Source organism: Oncorhynchus tshawytscha, unplaced genomic scaffold (assembly GCF_018296145.1).
Source record: "Oncorhynchus tshawytscha isolate Ot180627B unplaced genomic scaffold, Otsh_v2.0 Un_contig_4866_pilon_pilon, whole genome shotgun sequence".
Classification (NCBI taxonomy): domain Eukaryota; kingdom Metazoa; phylum Chordata; class Actinopteri; order Salmoniformes; family Salmonidae; genus Oncorhynchus; species Oncorhynchus tshawytscha.
In genome coordinates, this window is record NW_024609783.1 from 247,501 (window position 1) to 266,729 (window position 19,229).

General features: G+C 46.9%; 1 protein-coding gene across 1 annotated transcript in view; it reads right to left on the reverse strand.

Moving 5' to 3' along the window:
* LOC112237185 (C-myc promoter-binding protein) overlaps positions 1 to 19,229 on the reverse strand; it is a 133,216-nt gene that overhangs the window by 32,207 nt on the left and 81,780 nt on the right. Inside the window, 7 exon segments of the mRNA XM_042318030.1 lie at positions 1,793 to 1,921; positions 5,812 to 5,956; positions 10,583 to 10,636; positions 10,777 to 10,860; positions 11,600 to 11,806; positions 13,439 to 13,571; positions 14,848 to 14,981. Coding sequence (XP_042173964.1) covers positions 1,793 to 1,921; positions 5,812 to 5,956; positions 10,583 to 10,636; positions 10,777 to 10,860; positions 11,600 to 11,806; positions 13,439 to 13,571; positions 14,848 to 14,981 — 886 coding nt within the window.

Here is a 19,229-nt window from a genome sequence, read left to right on the forward strand (position 1 = left end):
AGAGACAGAACTAGACATAGAGACAGAACTAGACATAGAGACAGAACTAGACATAGAGACAGAACTAGACATAGAGACAGAACTAGACATAGAGACAGAACTAGACAGAACTAGACATAGAGACAGAACTAGACATAGAGACAGAACTAGACATAGAGACAGAACTAGACATAGAGACAGAATAGAGACAGAACTAGACATAGAGACAGAACTAGACATAGAGACAGAACTAGACATAGAGACAGAACTAGACATAGAGACAGAACTAGACATAGAGACAGAACTAGACATAGAGACAGAACTAGACATAGAGACAGAACTAGACATAGAGACAGAACTAGACATAGAGACAGAACTAGACATAGAGACAGAACTAGACATAGAGACAGAACTAGACATAGAGACAGAACTAGACATAGAGACAGAACTAGACATAGAGACAGAACTAGACATAGAGACAGAACTAGACATAGAGACAGAACTAGACATAGAGACAGAACTAGACATAGAGACAGAAGAGACAGAACTAGACAGAACTAGACATAGAGACAGAACTAGACATAGAGACAGAACTAGACATAGAGACAGAACTAGACATAGAGACAGAACTAGAGACAGAACAGAATAGAGACAGAACTAGACATAGAGACAGAACTAGATAGAGACAGAACTAGACATAGAGACAGAACTAGACATAGAGACAGAACTAGACATAGAGACAGAACTAGACATAGAGACAGAACTAGACATAGAGACAGAACTAGACATAGAGACAGAACTAGACATAGAGACAGAACTAGACATAGAGACAGAACTAGACATAGAGACAGAACTAGACAGAGACAGAACTAGACATAGAGACAGAACTAGACATAGAGACAGAACTAGACATAGAGACAGAACTAGACATAGAGACAGAACTAGACATAGAGACAGAACTAGACATAGAGACAGAACTAGACATAGAGACAGAACTAGAACTAGAGACAGAACTAGACATAGAGCGAGCCAAAGAGAAAGATAGCCAGAGAGAGAGGGTCAGATAATGAGGGCCAGAGAGAGAGGGTCAGATAATGAGGGCCAGAGAGAGAGGGTCAGATAATGAGGGCCAGAGAGAGAGGGTCAGATAATAATGAGGGCCAGAGAGAGAGGGTCAGATAATGAGGGCCAGAGAGAGAGGGTCAGATAATGAGGGCCAGAGAGAGAGGGTCAGATAATGAGGGCCAGAGAGAGAGGGTCAGATAATGAGGGCCAGAGAGAGAGAGGTAGAGAGACACTGAGAAAGTGGCAGCGTATCAGGGAGAGGTATAGTGAAAGAGAGAGAGTTCATAGATTTACCTGAGTGGCGGGGGGAGTGGAGGTCAGAACCCCCCCAGTGTGAGTGACCCGACCGGGTGTCCGACCCCACACCGCCCCAGTCCCCGCGGCTGACTGCATGCACGGGCACACACAGCACAGGCACAGGCAGGGAGGGACGGACAGAGTGGGCAGTTAGGTAAGGAGACAGCAGAGCAACCATAGTGAAGGAGGAAAAACACGGAGACAACAAGCCATGAAAGAAGAGAGGAAGAAAGGAAGGATGGAAGGATGTAAGGAAGGAAGGAGCAGGCAGAGAAAGGAAGAGGGAGAGAGCAGGGAGGAGGTAGAGGGAGGCCGTGTGGAACCAATGAGAGAGGAGGGAAGCGGTGGAGGGAGGCCGTGTGGAACCAATGAGAGAGGAGAAAAAAAGGACTTGTCAGACTGAGAAAAGGCGTAGTAAGATGGCGTAGTCGGCAGCCATTTTGGGGTGTACCTGTGCTACGCCTATCGTCAGTGGGGTCTACTTTGATGGAGTCAGGGACGTAGGGGCCCTGCTCAGCCGTGTTCGTGTCGGCAGAGCTATCCAGGCTGCCGTGACTCACAGCGTCCAGGTCGCTGCCATCTGCTCCAAAGACAACAAGGCATTAAGAGAAACTTGGACACCATTTTGGCTCCTCAAAAACAAGGTGTTAAAACCTGTTGTGACTAGGGGGCAGTATTTTCATTTAAAAAAATTAAAAAAAACATTCCCGTAGTAAACGGGATATTTTGTCAGGACAAGATGCTAGAATATGCATATAATTGACAGCTTAGGATAGAAAACACTCTAACGTTTCCAAAAACTGTAAAGATATTGTCTGTGAGTATAACAGAACTGATGTTGCAGGCGAAAGCCTGAGAAAAATCCAATCCGGAAGTGCCTCATGTTTTGAAAGCGCTGCGTTCCAATGCGTCCCTATTGAGCAGTGAATGGGCTATCAACCAGATTACTTTTCCTCCGTATTCCCCAAGGTGTCTACAGCATTGTGACGTAGTTTTACACATTTATGTTGAAGAATAGCCGTAGGCGGCTACATTGCGCAAGTGGTCACCTGATGCCCCCAGAGAGATTCTCGCGTAAAATACAGAGGTAGCCATTACTCCAATCGGTCCTACTGAAAAACCAATTGTCCCGATGGATATATTATCGAATAGATATTTGAAAAACACCTTGAGGATTGATTATAAACAACATTTGCGTCGATATTATGGAGCTAATTTGGAATATTTTTAGCCGTTTTCGTGACTGCAATTTCCGGGCGATTTCTCAGCCAAAAGTGAAGAACAAACGGAGCTATTTCGCCTACAAAAATAATATTTTGGGAAAAAAGGAACATTTGCTATTTAACTGGGAGTCTCGTGAGTGAAAACATCGAAAGCTCATCAAAGGTAAACAATTTAATTTGATTGCTTTTCTGATTTCCGTGACCAAGTTACCTGCTGCTAGCTGGATAAAATGCTATGCTAGGCTATGGATAAACTTACACAAATGCTTGTCTAGCTTTGGCTGTAAAGCATATTTTGAAAATCTGAGATGACAGGGTGATTAACAAAAGGCTAAGCTGTGTCTCAATATATTTAATTTGTGATTTTCATGAATAGGAATATTTTCTAGGGATATTTATGTCCGTTGCGTTATGCTAATTATGTGTCAGGCGATGATCACGCTTCCACATGCGGGATGGGGAGTCAGTATTATTAAGGGGTGAATGACTTTTTCTGTGATGGTTCTTCAGAGAGGAATATGTAGCCTAAATCAATTTGTCTGTGAGGGATTGGAACTTTCTGTGAAAACCAAAAGAATGTGAGGGATGTGTGTGAAGTGAGTGAACTTCTCTACAGGTGTCTGTGCAGCGCAGCAAGGAGTGATCCACGGCCTGGACGTCAACACAAAATGGGGCCGTCTGGCTTTAGACCAACTTAAATATTATGGACTGTACAGTGTGTGTGTGTGTGTGTGTGTGTCAAGACATCTTTAACCCAGATCCTAGTGGGCCAACAGTGAATTTGAAGCAACAGTGTTTTACAGGTCACTAGGACTACAGTGTTTTTATAGGTCACTAGGACTACAGTGTTTTATAGGTCACTAGGACTACAGTGTTTTATAGGTCACTAGAGGACTACAGTGTTTTATAGGTCACTAGAGGACTACAGTGTTTTATAGGTCACTAGAGGACTACAGTGTTTTATAGGTCACTAGAGGACTACAGTGTTTTATAGGTCACTAGAGGACTACAGTGTTTTATAGGTCACTAGAGGACTACAGTGTTTTATAGGTCACTAGGACTACAGTGTTTTATAGGTCACTAGAGGACTACAGTGTTTTATAGGTCACTAGAGGACTACAGTGTTTTATAGGTCACTAGAGGACTACAGTGTTTTATAGGTCACTAGAGGACTACAGTGTTTTATAGGTCACTAGGACTACAGTGTTTTATAGGTCACTAGGACTACAGTGTTTTATAGGTCACTAGGACTACAGTGTTTTATAGGTCACTAGAGTGACTAGAGGACTACAGTGTTTTATAGGTCACTAGAGGACTACAGTGTTTTATAGGTCACTAGAGGACTACAGTGTTTAATAGGTCACTAGGACTACAGTGTTTTATAGGTCACTAGGACTCAGTGTTTTATAGGACTACAGTGTTTTATAGGTCACTAGAGGACTACAGTGTTTAATAGGTCACTAGGACTACAGTGTTTTATAGGTCACTAGGACTACAGTGTTTTATAGGTCACTAGGACTACAGTGTTTTATAGGTCACTAGAGGACTACAGTGTTTTTAGGTCATAGGTCACTAGGTCACTAGGACTACAGTGTTTTATAGGTCACTAGAGGACTACAGTGTTTTATAGGTCACTAGGACTACAGTGTTTTATAGGTCACTAGGACTACAGTGTTTTATAGGTCACTAGGACTACAGTGTTTTATAGGTCACTAGAGGACTACAGTGTTTTATAGGTCACTAGGACTACAGTGTTTTATAGGTCACTAGGACTACAGTGTTTAATAGGTCACTAGGACTACAGTGTTTTATAGGTCACTAGAGGACTACAGTGTTTTATAGGTCACTAGATGACTACAGTGTTTTATAGGTCACTAGGACTACAGTGTTTTATAGGTCACTAGGACTACAGTGTTTTATAGGTCACTAGGACTACAGTGTTTTATAGGTCACTAGGACTACAGTGTTTTATAGGTCACTAGGACTACAGTGTTTTATAGGTCACTAGAGGACTACAGTGTTTTATAGGTCACTAGGACTACAGTGTTTTATAGGTCACTAGGACTACAGTGTTTTATAGGTCACTAGGACTACAGTGTTTTATAGGTCACTAGGACTACAGTGTTTTATAGGTCACTAGGACTACAGTGTTTTATAGGTCACTAGAGGACTACAGTGTTTTATAGGTCACTAGGACTACAGTGTTTTATAGGTCACTAGGACTACAGTGTTTTATAGGTCACTAGGACTACAGTGTTTTATAGGTCACTAGAGGACTACAGTGTTTTATAGGTCACTAGGACTACAGTGTTTTATAGGTCACTAGAGGACTACAGTGTTTTATAGGTCACTAGGACTACAGTGCTTTACTGGAGGTGCTGGTGCCAGTACAAAACAATACAATACAATACAGTACAATACAATACAAGTTCACTGCACATGGAGAGAAATTGAGGAAGTTTTGATTGGATTATTTTCTGAGTTCTAAGTTTGCCAGACAGCACCACACAACACCACACAACACCAGACAGCACCACACAGCACCAGACAGCACCACACAACACCAGACAGCACCACACAACACCACACAGCACCACACAGCACCAGACAGCTCCAGACCGCACCACAGCACCAGACAGCACCACATAGAACCACGCAGAACCACATAGCACTACATAGAACCACACAGAACCAGACAGAACCACACAGCACCAGACAGCACCAGACAGAACCACACACAGCAGAACCACACAGCACCAGACAGAACCACACAGCACCAGACCGCACCACAGCACCACATAGAACCACGCAGAACCACATAGCACCACATAGAACCACACAGCACCAGACAGAACCACACAGCACCAGACAGAACCACGCAGAACCAGACAGCACCAGACAGCACCACACCTCAAAGGGTGTGCAGGGGGAGTGTATATTTCATGTATTGTGATCTGAAGGGTTCTACTGAATCTGTTTTATCTAATGTGATGAATGATGTATTGCGGTATGTATGTAATGTGTTAGAAATGACAGACACCTCTCACATTGTTCTTTCAGACACATCCACTATTACACTGACGCTTAGCATCAGATCCAAACCAACACATTTCATAAAGACATTTTTCTGTCAGACAAATCAGCAACCTCACAATAACATCACAGCGTGTTAAGTTCACAGCACTTTACAATCACAGCCTAACCCCGGCACTCTGAGAGAAGGAGCGCGGTGCATCGTCATGGTTACCTGACAGAGGGCTCTGAGTGGATGGAGGCTGCTGTTTGCGTAGCGCCTGTCTAAACTGAGCCACACCCATAACCACGTTCCTCAGCTTCATCCACATGAAGTAACCTCCTCTGGTACTGGAGGGCCAGGTAGACTCTAACACCGCCTGGAGGAGAGGAGGAGGAGGAGGAGAGGGGGAGGAGGAGGAGAGGGGGGAGGAGGGAGGAGGAGGAGGAGAGGAAGAGGAGGTGAGGAGGAGGGGGGGAGAGGAGGAGTGAAGGGGGAGGAGAGGAGGTGGGGGGGGAGAGGAGGAGGGGGGAGAGGAGAGGAGGAGGGGGGAGGAGAGGAGAGGAGGGAGGGGGGGGAGGAGGGGGGGGGGGAGGAGGAGGGGGGGGGGGAGGAGAGGCGGAGGAGAGGAGGAGGGGGGGGGGAGGAGGAGGAGGGAGGGGAGGGAGGAGGGGGGAGGGAGGGAGAGGGAGGGGGGAGGAGGAGGAGAGGAGGAGGAGGGGGAGGAGGGAGGGGAGGAGGAGGGGGGAGGAGAAGAGGAGGATGAGGGGGAGGGGAGGAGGTGGAGGAGGAGATGGAATAGAAGGGGAGGAAGAGGAGGGGGATGAGAGGAGGAGGAGTGGAGAATAGAAGGTGTAGGAGGAGGAGTGGAGAGGAGGAGGAGTGGAGGGAGAAAGAATAATAATTATGAACTCACTGATATAGGCTACACGTCCTTACTCACACACACACTCACTGATATAGGCTACACGTCCTTACTCACACACACACTCACTGATATAGGCTACACGTCCTATAAATGATAGTAGCCAAAGTTGCTGTCCATTCTAGTAAAACAGCTAGCAATACTCCTGGTAATACTGGTGGCGATACTCCTGGTAATACTGGTGGCAAAAATCCTGGTAATACTGGTGGCAATACTCCTGGTAATACTGGTGGTAATACTGGTGGCAATACTCCTGGTAATACTGATGGTAATACCAGTGGTAATACTGGTGGTAATACTGATGGTAATACTGGTGGCAATACTCCCGGTAATACTGGTGGAAATTCTCCTGGTAATACTGGTGGTAATACTGATGGTAATACTGGTGGCAATACTCCTGGTAATACTGGTGGTAATACTCCTGGTAATACTGGTGGTAATACCAGTGGTAATACTGGTGGTAATACTGGTGGTAATACTGGTGTTAATACTGGTGGCAATACTCCTGGTAATACTGGTGGTAATACTCCTGGTAATACTGGTGGTAATACTGGTGGTAATACTCCTGGTAATACTGGTGGTAATACTCCTGGTAATACTGGTGGTAATACTCCTGGTAATACTGGTGGTAATACTCCTGGTAATACTGGTGGCAATAATCCTGGTAATACTGGTGGTAATACTCCTGGTAATACTGGTGGTAATACTCCTGGTAATACTGGTGGTAATACTCCTGGTAATACTGGTGGTAATACTGGTGGCAATACTCCTGGTAATACTGGTGGTAATACTCCTGGTAATACTGGTGGTAATACTGGTGGTAATACTGGTGGTAATACAGGTGGTAATACTGGTGGTAATACTGGTGGTAATACTGGTGGTCATACTGGTGGTAATACTGATGGTACTTGTGGTAATACTCCTGGTAATACTGGTGGTAATACTCCTGGTGGTAATACTGATGGTACTTGTGGTAATACTCCTGGTAATACTGGTGGTAATACTGATGATAATACTGGTGGTAATACTGATGATAATACTGGTGGTAATACTGATGATAATACTGGTGGTAATACTGCTGGTAATACTGGTGGTAATACTGATGATAACACTGGTGGTAATACTGATGATAATACTGGTGGTAATATTGATGATAATACTGGTGGTAATACCCCGGCTAATATACCCTCCTCGCCGACAGGACAGTGGTGCTGTAACCTTCAACACGGATCCATCCTGCTCAGAGATAACCTTCCTTTACTGTAACATCACTGGTCAGGCGTTCATTTACTGCCCGGGTTACCAGGGTCCGCATCCCAAATTCCATCCTATTCCCTATATAGTGCACTACATTAGACCAGAGCCCTATGGGATGCTCTATAGACTCTGGTGAAAAGAAGTGGACTATAAAGAGAATGGGGTGGTATTTGGGATGCGGCCCAGGTCTGCTGACAGGCTGACAGCCTCACAGCTCATTGTAATGTCCTGTGTGATTATAGTGTCTGGTGCCGCAGGCTGCAACCGTGGAGAACTGCTTCCTGACCTGTGAGCCAGCGGACTCAGAACATACTGGATGACTCCTAAATGGGACCCTATTCCCTATACAGTGCACTACGTTTAATCTGAGTCCTACAGGCCCTGGTCAAAAGGAGTGCTATATAAAGGGCATAGGGTGTACTTTGGGATGCAGGCACTGTAACCTTGATGAGGTAACTACAGTGACATTACTGACTGATAGGTATTGTAGAATGATTGTAAAAGGTAGTGACAGTTCCCTGGAAAGCCTTGCTACAGGAAGACACTGTACAACCTGACAGGAAGACACTGTACAACCTGACAGGAAGGAACTGACAACCTGACAGGAAGGAACTGACAACCTGACAGGAAGGAACTGTACAACCTGACAGGAAGGAACTGTACAACCTGACAGGAAGGAACTGTACAACCTGACAGGAAGGTACTGACAACCTGACAGGAAGACACTGTACAACCTGACAGGAAGGAACTGTACAACCTGACAGGAAGACACTGTACAACCTGACAGGAAGACACTGTACAACCTGACAGGAAGACACTGTACAACCTGACAGGAAGACACTGTACAACCTGACAGGAAGGAACTGACAACCTGACAGGAAGGAACTGTACAACCTGACAGGAAGGTACTGACAACCTGACAGGAAGACACTGTACAACCTGACAGGAAGGAACTGTACAACCTGACAGGAAGACACTGTACAACCTGACAGGAAGGTACTGTACAACCTGACAGGAAGACACTGTACAACCTGACAGGAAGGAACTGTACAACCTGACAGGAAGGTACTGTACAACCTGACAGGAAGGAACTGTACAACCTGACAGGAAGACACTATACAACCTGACAGGAAGACACTGTACAACCTGACAGGAAGACACTGACAACCTGACAGGAAGACACTGACAACCTGACAGGAAGGTACTGACAACCTGACAGGAAGGAACTGACAACCTGACAGGAAGGAACTGTACAACCTGACAGGAGGGTACTGACAACCTGACAGGAAGACACTGTACAACCTGACAGGAAGGAACTGACAACCTGACAGGAAGATACTGTACAACCTGACAGGAAGACACTGTACAACCTGACAGGAAGGAACTGTACAACCTGACAGGAAGGTACTGTACAACCTGACAGGAAGGCACTGTACAACCTGACAGGAAGGAACTGTACAACCTGACAGGAAGGCACTGTACAACCTGACAGGAAGGAACTGTACAACCTGACAGGAAGGAACTGACAACCTGACAGGAAGACACTGACAACCTGACAGGAAGTCACTGACAACCTGACAGGAAGGTACTGACAACCTGACAGGAAGACACTGACAACCTGACAGGAAGACACTGACAACCTGACAGAAATGAACTGTACAACCTGACAGGAAGGAACTGTACAACCTGACAGGAAGGAACTGTACAACCTGACAGGAAGATACTGTACAACCTGACAGGAAGACACTGTACAACCTGACAGGAAGACACTGTACAACCTGACAGGAAGACACTGTACAACCTGACAGGAAGACACTGTACAACCTGACAGGAAGACACTGTACAACCTGACAGGAAGACACTGTACAACCTGACAGGAAGACACTGTACAACCTGACAGGAAGACACTGTACAACCTGACAGGAAGGTACTGACAACCTGACAGGAAGGAACTGACAACCTGACAGGAAGACACTATACAACCTGACAGGAAGATACTGTACAACCTAACAGGAAGGTACTGTACAACCTGACAGGAAGACACTGTACAACCTGACAGGAAGACACTGTACAACCTGACAGGAAGGAACTGTACAACCTGACAGGAAGATACTGTACAACCTGACAGGAAGATACTGTACAACCTGACAGGAAGTACTGTACAACCTGACAGGAAGGTACTGTACAACCTGACAGGAAGGACACTGACAACCTGACAGGAAGACACTGTACAACCTGACAGGAAGATACTGTACAACCTGACAGGAAGAACTGTACAACCTGACAGGAAGGTACTGACAACCTGACAGGAAGGTACAACCTGACAGGAAGGTACTGACAACCTGACAGGAAGACACTGTACAACCTGACAGGAAGGTACTGACAACCTGACAGGAAGGTACTGACAACCTGACAGGAAGGTACTGTACAACCTGACAGGAAGATACTGTACAACCTGACAGGAAGGTACTGACAACCTGACAGGAAGGTACATTATAATATCTTGTTCTAGTGTTGGTGAAACAGGGTTTCTCAACCCAGTCCTCAGGGGACGGCGGTAGGTACATTAAAATATATTTTTGTCTTGTCAGCTCGGGGATTCGATCAAGCAACCTTTTGGTTACTGGCCCGACGCTCTAACCACTACCTGCCACCCCAACATATATCTACTTATAGAGATGTACTAGATAGCTACAAGACTCAACTAAACCTCCTCTCCAGGATCCTTGCAGGTTCCACACAGGACAGATAAATATGTCATAGACATGTCACCATTTGGCACATTGCGCTGCCATAAGAAAAAGTCAGCTGCAGGAACCGTACCTTGTTGTAGTAGCCGTAGGTGATGGCGTTGGGTTGGACTCCAGCCTTCTTCACCTGGACAGGAAACAGGGTTAGATAAATGTCTAAATGTTACTATGACAACATAGCATAGCTAGAGCAGAAGAGAAAAATTCTAGAACTCTGTAATAGAGACAGAGAGAGACAGAGAGAGACAGTGATGGAGAAGGTTGGACTCTTCATCTCAACAGAAGAACTCTGACCGCCAGGACTGGCTGGCCGTACTGACCACACAGCTGCATCAAGACCCTGTAACACACCTGGACAGGAAACAGGGTTAGGGTTAGACAGGACTGGCTGGCCGTACTGACCACACAGCTGCATCAAGACCCTGTAACACACCTGGACAGGAAACAGGGTTAGATAAATGTCTAAATGTTACTATGACAACACCCTGTAGCATAGCTAGAGCAGAAGAGATACACAATTCTAGAACTCTGTAATAGAGAGACAGAGAGAGAGAGAGAAAGAGTGAGACAGAGAGAGACAGAGAGACAGAGAGAGACAGAGGGAGACAGAGAAATAGAGAGAGACAGAGAGAGATACAGACAGAGAGAGAGACAGAGAGAGAGACACAGAGAGAGAAAGAGAGAGAGAGAGACACAGAGAGAGAGAGACACAGAGAGAGAAAGAGAGAGAGAAAGAGAGAGAGACACAGAGAGAGAGAGACAGAGAGAGAGAGAGAGAGAGAGAGAGAGAGAGAGAGAGAGAGAGAGAGAGACAGAGAGAGAGAGACAGAGAGAGAGAGACACAGAGAGAGAGAGAGAGAGAGAGAGAGAGAGAGAGAGAGAGAGAGAGAGAGAGAGAGAGAGAGAGAGAGAGAGAGAGAGACAGAGAGAGTGAGACAGAGAGAGAGACACAGAGAGAGAGAGACAGAGAGAGAGAGACAGAGAGAGAGAGAGAGACAGAGAGAGAGACAGAGAGAGAGACAGAGAGAGACAGAGAGCTTTAGGCGGTAGGTCTACATATTCAATACTAGAGGATAAACTACCACCGTACCTCGTCGGGAGGCTGTAGTTTCTTGTCCTGCATCTTCCTGAGGACATCGTAGGCGGTGCGCAGCGCCCGCACCTTGGAGTGGCACACCTTGACGTAGGACGGCAGACAGATGAACCACAGGCCGTAGCAGTGGCACAGCAGACACTTGGACCACATCTGAGGGATGGAAGAGTACTTCTTGGCTAACTTCTGAGACAACTTGATCTCCTGGAGGGGTCAGAGGGGAAAAGGGTTGGGAGGGTCAATGTAGACAGAGAAATATTCAACAACAGGTCTGGAGACTGTTGTGGATGAATCAGAATAAGTTGGGTAACATAGATAAGATGTTTTATTTTCATAATATGCTTGTGAGATACTTGTCATTAGAATGTTTCCCTTTGGACTATAGTGTTGGCAGTTGCATGTATCCCTTCTCAGCTAGGGCTTGGTCACTTGGAGCCCAGAGTGGGGAGAGGTCAGGATTGTCTTCATATTTGAATGTGTCTGTAACTATTCCTAAACCATGTGAAGGGCTCCACAATGTCTGTACTCCTCCTTTTCCCATTGGGGGGAGGAGTACGGCAGTGTCTGGAACCATTGTATGTCCCCTCTGATGTGGAACTTATCTTGACCTAGTATATGACCTAGAGGCTCGCTCCCCTCAGTGAGCTTGTCCAGGAGGGAGTGTATTTGAGATGCCATTGGATGAGGCAATGTTGTGTGTGGTACTATGTGGTACTATGAAGTACCAAGAACGAGAAGTAGAACCTCGTCTAAGAGACCAAACTGAACGCTAATGCTATCTGGCTATGGGATACTCCTTTTTTAATGTAAAAGGCCCTTTGTGAAGAGTTCCTGAGCTCTGTGGTTTGTCATGTAAGTTGAGAGGGGTGGATCTTTGCTAGAAAAGATCTCAGTTGTCATTATGTTGACACTCTCAGAATTCATTTATAGACACTGAATTGATCTGAGAGTCACAGGGCTATGGTGAAGCCCATATTATTAAAAGATGAAGTTTAAGTATAACTGTGACTGGGGTGTGGTTTGTAACTCTCATCATTTAGTAATACAGGAAATTACCACGACAGGAGACAACTTGATCTCCTGGAGGGGTCGGGGGGGAGAAGGGTTGGGAGGGTCAAGTGAGCATAGCCTTGCTATTGAGAAAGGCCGCCATAGGCAGACCTGGCTCTCAAGAGAAAACAGGCTATGTGCTCACTGCCCACAAAATGAGGTGGACACTGAGCTGCACTTCCTAACCTCCTGCCCAATGTATGACCATATTAGAGACACATATTCCCCTCAGAATACACAGATCCTTGAAGAATTTGAAAACAAACCCAATTTTGATCAACTCCCATATCTACTGGGTGAAATACCACAGTGTGCCATCACAGCAGCAAGATGTGTGACCTGTTGCCACAAGAAAAGGTCAACCAGTGAAGAATAAAGACCATTGTAAATACAACCCATATTTATGTTTATTTATTTTCCCTTTTGTACTTTAACCATCTGTACAACACTGTATATAGACATATAATATTTATATATATAAATGTATTTATTCTTTTGGAACTTCTGTGAGTGTAATGTTTACTGTTAATTTCTATTGTTTATTTCACTTTTGTTTATTATCTATTTCACTTGCTTTGGCAATGTTAACACATGTTTCCCCTGACAATAAAACCCCTTGAATTGAATTGAATTAAACACCACGTCTGGACAGACAAAACACTGAGGAGTTTCATTCTCCTTATTGGACTTCTAGTAGTCAGACCTGGGACATCAGGGGAGGAGACTCTCTGGCCAATCAGTGACATTAAACAATAAATAATGTGTGTATTGTGTGTGTGTGTTGACCTGTTTGGTGCGTCTGAACATGGGTGCAGGGCTAGTTGGGCAGTTCTGTCGGGCAGCCAGCCGAGAGGCAGGGGGTCGGAGGCCTTCCATGGGGTCAAACAGATCAAGACTCAACACCGGGAAACCTTCATAGCTGGGGAGGCAGAACACACTGGGGTTAACACACTAACACATAGCTGGGGGAGGCAGAACACACTGGGGTTAACACATAGCTGGGGAGGCAGAACACACTGGGGTTAACACATAGCTGGGGAGGCAGAACACACTGGGGTTAACACATAGCTGGGGGAGGCAGAACACACTGGGGTTAACACACTAACACATAGCTGGGGAGGCAGAACACACTGGGGTTAACACACTAACACATAGCTGGGGAGGCAGAACACACTGGGGTTAACACACTAACACATAGCTGGGGAGGCAGAACACACTGGGGTTAACACACTAACACATAGCTGGGGAGGCAGAACACACTGGGGTTAACACACTAACACATAGCTGGGGAGGCAGAACACACTGGGGTTAACACACTAACACATAGCTGGGGAGGCAGAACACACTGGGGTTAACACACTAACACATAGCTGGGGAGGCAGAACACACTGGGGTTAACACACTAACACATAGCTGGGGAGGCAGAACACACTGGGGTTAACACACTAACACATAGCTGGGGAGGCAGAACACACTGGGGTTAACACATAGCTGGGGAGGCAGAACACACTGGGGTTAACACACTAACACATAGCTGGGGAGGGAACACACTGGGGTTAACACACTAACACATAGCTGGGGAGGCAGAACACACTGGGGTTAACACACTAACACATAGCTGGGGGAGGCAGAACACACTGGGGTTAACACACTAACACATAGCTGGGGAGGCAGAACACACTGGGGTTAACACACTAACACATAGCTGGGGAGGCAGAACACAGAACACACTGGGGAGGCAGAACACACTGGGGTTAACACACTAACACATAGCTGGGGAGGCAGAACACACTGGGGTTAACACACTAACACATAGCTGGGGAGGCAGAACACACTGGGGTTACACTGGGGGAGGCAGAACACACCTGGGGAGGCAGAACACACTGGGGTTAACACACTAACACATAGCTGGGGGGAGGCAGAACACACTGGGGGTAACACATTAACACACTGGGGTTAACACATAGCTGGGGAGGCAGAACACACTGGGGTTAACACACTAACACATAGCTGGGGGAGGCAGAACACACTGGGGTTAACACACAGCTGGGGAGGCAGAACACACTGGGGTTAACACATAGCTGGGGGAGGCAGAACACACTGGGGTTAACACATAGCTGGGGGAGGCAGAACACACTGGGGTTAACACACTAACACATACACACACACATACACACACACAGTGGGTTCAGCACCTGTAGCAGAGTGGGTGCTCCTCTCCATCAGGCAGATGGGGTAGTTCAGGGGGTGTGATGAAGACTGTGTGCTCGCTGCGCTGTGATTCGTCAATCTCTATCAGCCTGGTCTCATCTGGCTTATCGCTGTCCACCTGAGGGGAGGGGCAATGAAAACGTTAATGTGCTGGAAGGGAACTAGGCCTCAGGGTTGTATTAACAGCCTACCAAACAAGCCTATCCTAGGAGACAGTCCTTCACTGTGTGTAGCTAGTCCCTGTCCTAGGAGACAGTCCTTCACTGTGTGTAGCTAGTTCCTGTCCTAGGAGACAGTCCTTCACTGTGTGTAGCTAGTCCCTGTCCTAGGAGACAGTCCTTCACTGTGTGTAGCTAGTCCCTGTCCTAGGAGACAGTCCTTCACTGTGTGTAGCTAGTCCCTGTCCTAGGAGACAGTCCTTCACTGTGTGTAGCTAGTCCCTGTCCTAGGAGACAGTCCTTCACTGTGTGTAGCTAGTCCCTGTCCTAGGAGACAGTCCTTCACTGTGTGTAGCTAGTCCCTAGTAGTTGATCTCTCTCTCTCTCTCTCTCTCTCTCTCTCTGTCTCTCTCTCTCTCTCTGTCTCTCTCTCTCTGTCTCTCTCTTTGTCTTTGTCTCCGTCTCTCTCTTTGTCTCCGTCTGTCCCTCCCTCCCTCCCTCCCTCCCTCCCTCCCTCCCTCCCTCCCTCCCTCCCTCCCTCCCTCCCTCCCTCCCTCCCTCCCCTCCCCCCCTCATAGATGGTGTACGTCAGGCTCTAAAGTTAAATGAACTGTGAGTAGATAAAACTCCACTTTATGCTGTACACTTTCTGTCACTGAAGTGAATAGGGGGGGGGGGGGTCCTCACTGTTCACCCCCCCCCCCGAAAAAAAAAAAATAATGGGTCAGTGACTCAATTCAAGCTGTTAAAGTTAAGGTTAACTGGGCTGTGTGGTGAAAGAGGTCAATTGAAGCGGTTAAAGGTCAGCAGAAGAGTGAGGATGTGTTTAGTGTGGGAGCAGACGGATGAGGCGGAGACGTTAAGGTGTTATTTGCTTCGTTAAAACATTGTTTGTCGACACAGCGACAGTGTCTGTCTGGTCTCTTCTTCTTCTTCTGGGTAAAACGTCTCATTTAGTGCGGAATCTTTCCTCTACTGCTGGAAACCACTTCATTACTAAAACAATTAAAATGAGATGGTTTCCCCTGTTGAGAAACACTTTAAAATAAACTGATTAAGGTCTGGTTGTACAGTGTGTTACAGTCTGAGTGTTTAGTATTGCACTAGAGCAGCACTAGCCAGAGAGACAGCCAAGAGACAGTGATGATGTAAAACCATGCCAGAGGCTACACTTCCTCTGTTGGAGTAGACAAGTCCAAAACAAAGACACACATGCAAAAGCTAAAGCACTGGACTGCAGAGAGAGGCTGTGTTGCTCTGTTTCTGGTCGAGAACATTGAGTTCAGCTGATCTGGACATGGAGCTCTCTGAGGGAGTGTGTGTGTGTGTGTGTGTGTGTGTGTGTGTGTGTGTGTGTGTGTGTGTGTGTGTAATCCTCTCAGGGACACCACAGTGCAGTGAGGGTGTCATTGAGATAAGCCCTTCTGGTGAGTTAACCTGATATACTTAAGGATTAGGGAAAGAGGGATGGATCGAGGAAGGGAGGGAGGAGAGAGGGAGGGAGGGAGGGAGAGAAAGATGGATTGAGGAAGGGAGGCAGGAGGGAGGGAGAGAAGGATGAATCGAGGAAGGGAGGGAGGAGGGAGGGAGAGAAGGATGAACCGAGGAAGGAGGGAGAGAAGGATGGATCGAGGAAGGGAGGGAGGAGGGAGGGAGAGAAGGATGAACCGAGGAAGGAGGGAGAGAAGGATGGATCGAGGAAGGGAGGGAGGGAGAGAAGGATGAACCGAGGAAGGAGGGAGGAGGAGGGAGGGAGAGAAGGATGAACCGAGGAAGGGAGGGAGGGAGAGAAGGATGGTTCGAGGAAGGGCCTCCCTGCCCCCCTCCCTCCATGCCCCTCTCCCTGTCTCCTTCCTCCCTCCATGCCCCCCCCTCCCTCCCTCCCTGCCTGCCTCCCTCCATGCCCCCTCCCTCCCTGCCTGCCTCCCTCCATGCCTCCCTCCCTCTCTCCATGCCCCCTCCCTCTCTTCATGCCCCCTCCCTCCCTCCCCTCCTTCCTCCCCCTCCCTCCCTCCCTGTCTCCTTCCTCCCTCCCTCCCCCCCCCTCCTCCCTCCCTGTCTTCTTCCTCCCTCCCTGCCCCCTCCCCTCTCTCCATGCCCCCCCCCCTCCCTCCCTTCATGCCCCCTCCCTGCCTCCTTCCTCCCTCCCTGCCCCCTCCCTCCCTGCCCCCTTCTCCCTCCCTGTCTTCTTCCTCCCTCCCTGCCCCCTCCCTCCCTCCAGATACTGATTACTGAATGTTATGTTTCACTACATCAGATGTAGAGGGAGAGATCTGACAGGACAACACAAGCCACTGAACCTACTAGACCCAGTGGACTACACACACACACACACACACACACACACACAGTAACAGCAAATGGACCACATAATTGGATCAGGGATTCAGTACACAGACTCTCCCTGGGAGAGACAAGAAAATACGCCTTAGAAGAGTCAACTCTAAACCTCCACATCAACTGTAAACCTCCACATCAACTGTAAACCTCCACATCAACTCTAAACCTCCACATCAACTGTAAACCTCCACATCAACTGTAAACCTCCACATCAACTGTAAACCTCCACATCAACTGTAAACCTCCACATCAACTGTAAACCTCCACATCAACTCTAAACCTCCACATCAACTCTAAACCTCCACATTAACTGTAAACCTCCACATCAACTCTAAACCTCCACATCAACTGTAAACCTCCACATCAACTCTAAACCTCCACATCAACTGTAAACCTCCACATCAACTGTAAACCTCCACATCAACTCTAAACCTCCACATCAACTCTAAACCTCCACATCAACTGTAAATCTCCACATCAACTCTAAACCTCCACATCAACTCTAAACCTCCACATCAACTGTAAACCTCCACATCAACTGTAAACCTCCACATCAACTGTAAACCTCCACATCAACTCTAAACCTCCACATCAACTGTAAACCTCCACATCAACTGTAAACCTCCACATCAACTCTAAACCTCCACATCAACTGTAAACCTCCACATCAACTCTAAACCTCCACATCAACTGTAAACCTCCACATCAACTGTAAACCTCCACATCAACTGTTAACCTCCACATCAACTGTAAACCTCCACATCAACTCTAAACCTCCACATCAACTGTAAACCTCCACATCAACTGTAAACCTCCACATCAACTGTAAACCTCCACATCAACTCTAAACCTCCACATCAACTGTAAACCTCCACATCAACTGTAAACCTCCACATCAACTGTAAACCTCCACATCAACTGTAAACCTCCACATCAACTCTAAACCTCCACATCAACTCTAAACTCCACATCAACTCTGCCATCAGGCTTTTTAGACATCAATGAGCTGCTAAAAAGCCCTTCTCAGCTCAAGTCATGAAAAATTCAAGGCTGAAATCATTAGAGAATGAAAGTACCACAGACACCAGTGCTGCAGCAAACTGGATACAACGATCCACAACAAAAGACTTGGTGTAATGCAGAGTAGAGAGACTCGCTGTGTTTTACTACAGAAGGGAAGGTAGCAGAGACAGAGAGGTGGACTGTCCTGTGTTTTACTACAGAAGGGAAGGTAACAGAGACAGAGACAGAGAGGTGGACTGTCCTGTGTTTTACTACAGAAGGGAAGGTAACAGAGACAGAGACAGAGAGGTGGACTGTCCTGTGTTTTACTACAGAAGGGAAGGTAACAGAGACAGAGACAGAGAGGTGGACTGTCCTGTGTTTTACTACAGAAGGGAAGGTAACAGAGACAGAGACAGAGAGGTGGACTGTCCTGTGTTTTACTACAGAAGGGAAGGTAACAGAGACAGAGACAGATAGGTGGACTGTCCTGTGTTTTACTACAGAAGGGAAGGTAACAGAGACAGAGACAGAGAGGTGGACTGTCCTGTGTTTTACTACAGGGAAGGAAGGTACAGAGACAGAGACAGAGAGGTGGACTGTCAGGGTGTGTTAGAGTGGTACAGTCAGGGAAGGTACAGAGACAGTGACAGAGAGGTGGACTGTCCTAGTGTTTTCAGGGTGGTGGAGTGGTAGAGTGACAGAGAGGTGGTGTCCTGTGGTTTAGTGTCAGAAGGGAAGGTAACAGAGTAGTATAGTGTCAGGGTGGTAGAGTGGTAGAATGAAGCACAGTGGTATGGAGTGAACTTAGTGTCAGTAAATGGTATAGTGTCAGGGTGGTAGAGTGGTATAGTGTCAGGGTAGTA